Source organism: Misgurnus anguillicaudatus, chromosome 12 (assembly GCF_027580225.2).
Source record: "Misgurnus anguillicaudatus chromosome 12, ASM2758022v2, whole genome shotgun sequence".
Taxonomy (NCBI): domain Eukaryota; kingdom Metazoa; phylum Chordata; class Actinopteri; order Cypriniformes; family Cobitidae; genus Misgurnus; species Misgurnus anguillicaudatus.
This window is the reverse complement of record NC_073348.2, coordinates 35,672,370-35,673,774: the sequence shown is the minus strand read 5'-3', so window position 1 is coordinate 35,673,774 and position 1,405 is coordinate 35,672,370. Positions and strand designations below refer to the sequence as shown.

Genomic DNA, 1,405 nt, shown 5'->3' with positions numbered 1-1,405 from the left:
TTTCTTTTATCAAAAACCCTTTAGACCCATCTGCAGCAGGCTCGTATTTTGACATTAATGGTATTAGGCCTGTTTTAGTGCTTTTAGTAGTAGTGTTGTATATGTGTCCGTTTGCGTACCAAGCCCCCCCAAGATGTAAACCTAGGGGAAACACTGACTGTATAAATGAAAGAACAGTAGGGAGATCAGATCACACTTCTATCAGGAGGAGACTTCACTCATGGCCTATAAGACAGAAGATCATGAGACTCAATACTGCTTTCCTGCCATTAACTCATCATGCATCAAGACAAAGCGCTCCTCACATGAATACAATATCATGTATGTGTTTTTTCCATTGCTGTCAGTATGGACTGTGTTTCTGAATCTGCTGGTAATCATCTCCATCTCTCACTTCAAGAAGCTTCACACTCCAACCAACATGCTCATTCTCTCTCTGGCTGTGGCCGACCTGCTCGTAGGATTTATTGTCATGCCCTTGGAGGCGATTAGGTTGATTGAAACATGTTGGTACTTTGGAGACACTATCTGTAAACTGTTTTCATCAATCACGGGATTGCTCCTCTCTACATCTCTGAGTAATTTAGTTTTAATAGCTGTTGACCGTTATGTGGCTGTGTGTCACCCTCTGCTGTACCCACAGAAAATAACAATGATTAGAACAATAATTATAATCTGTGTTTCCTGGTTCTGTTCTTCAGCTTACAACATTTCAATGTTTATCTCACAAAGAAAATACACATGTTATGGAGAATGTACATTTATGGTTAATTTTATATGGAAAATCATTGACGTGTTCCTCTCTTTCCTGTTTCCTTGTACTGTCATTATAACGTTATATTTGAGAATCTTTTATGTTGCACATCATCAAGTGAAAGTGATAAACTCTCTGATGAGGAGTGGAAAACATCTAACAGAAGGTTCAGTGAGGAGGAAATCTGAGAGTAAAGCTGCTCTGACATTAGGAATCATTGTGATGGTTTATCTGTTTTGCTGGATTCCCTTATTTAGTTTATCTCTAACACCAACCACAAGCATGAATTCTATTATAGCCTATTTTATGTTATGGATGTTGTATATTAATTCAGGTCTGAATCCTCTTATCTATGCTATATTTTACCCCTGGTTTAGAACGTCAGTTAAACACATCCTAAATCTATCCAAAATATTTAAGCCAGCATAATTGCTATTGGTCTTGATCATTATAATAATAATTAAGGTTCTGGGTTGTTTAAATTTATCATTGGAGTTCAACACAAGATATTGCATTTACATTTGTCAGGGCTTAGAAGAGTGGTTTCCAATATTACTAATAAACCCATCAGGGTGCTTAGTTGATTCCTGCTCAGCAGTAGAGCATTGCATTAGCAATGCATAAGGTCATCATTGGTTTGAACTAGGGAAC

At 37.5% G+C, this 1,405-nt stretch overlaps 1 protein-coding gene across 1 annotated transcript; it reads left to right on the top strand.

Annotated features, from left to right (window-relative positions):
* Positions 1–201: 201 nt before the first annotated feature.
* On the top strand, positions 202–1,183 carry LOC129446247 (trace amine-associated receptor 13c-like). Its single transcript, XM_073874760.1, has one exon. The coding sequence runs from the start codon at positions 221–223 to the stop codon at positions 1,181–1,183; it is 963 nt and encodes a 320-aa protein (XP_073730861.1). The 5' UTR covers positions 202–220.
* The last annotated feature ends 222 nt before the right edge of the window (positions 1,184–1,405 follow it).

Bases quoted from the DNA above. Each gene is read 5' to 3' on its own strand.
- LOC129446247 (XM_073874760.1), top strand. From the start codon at position 221: ATGGCCTATAAGACAGAAGATCATGAGACTCAATACTGCTTTCCTGCC.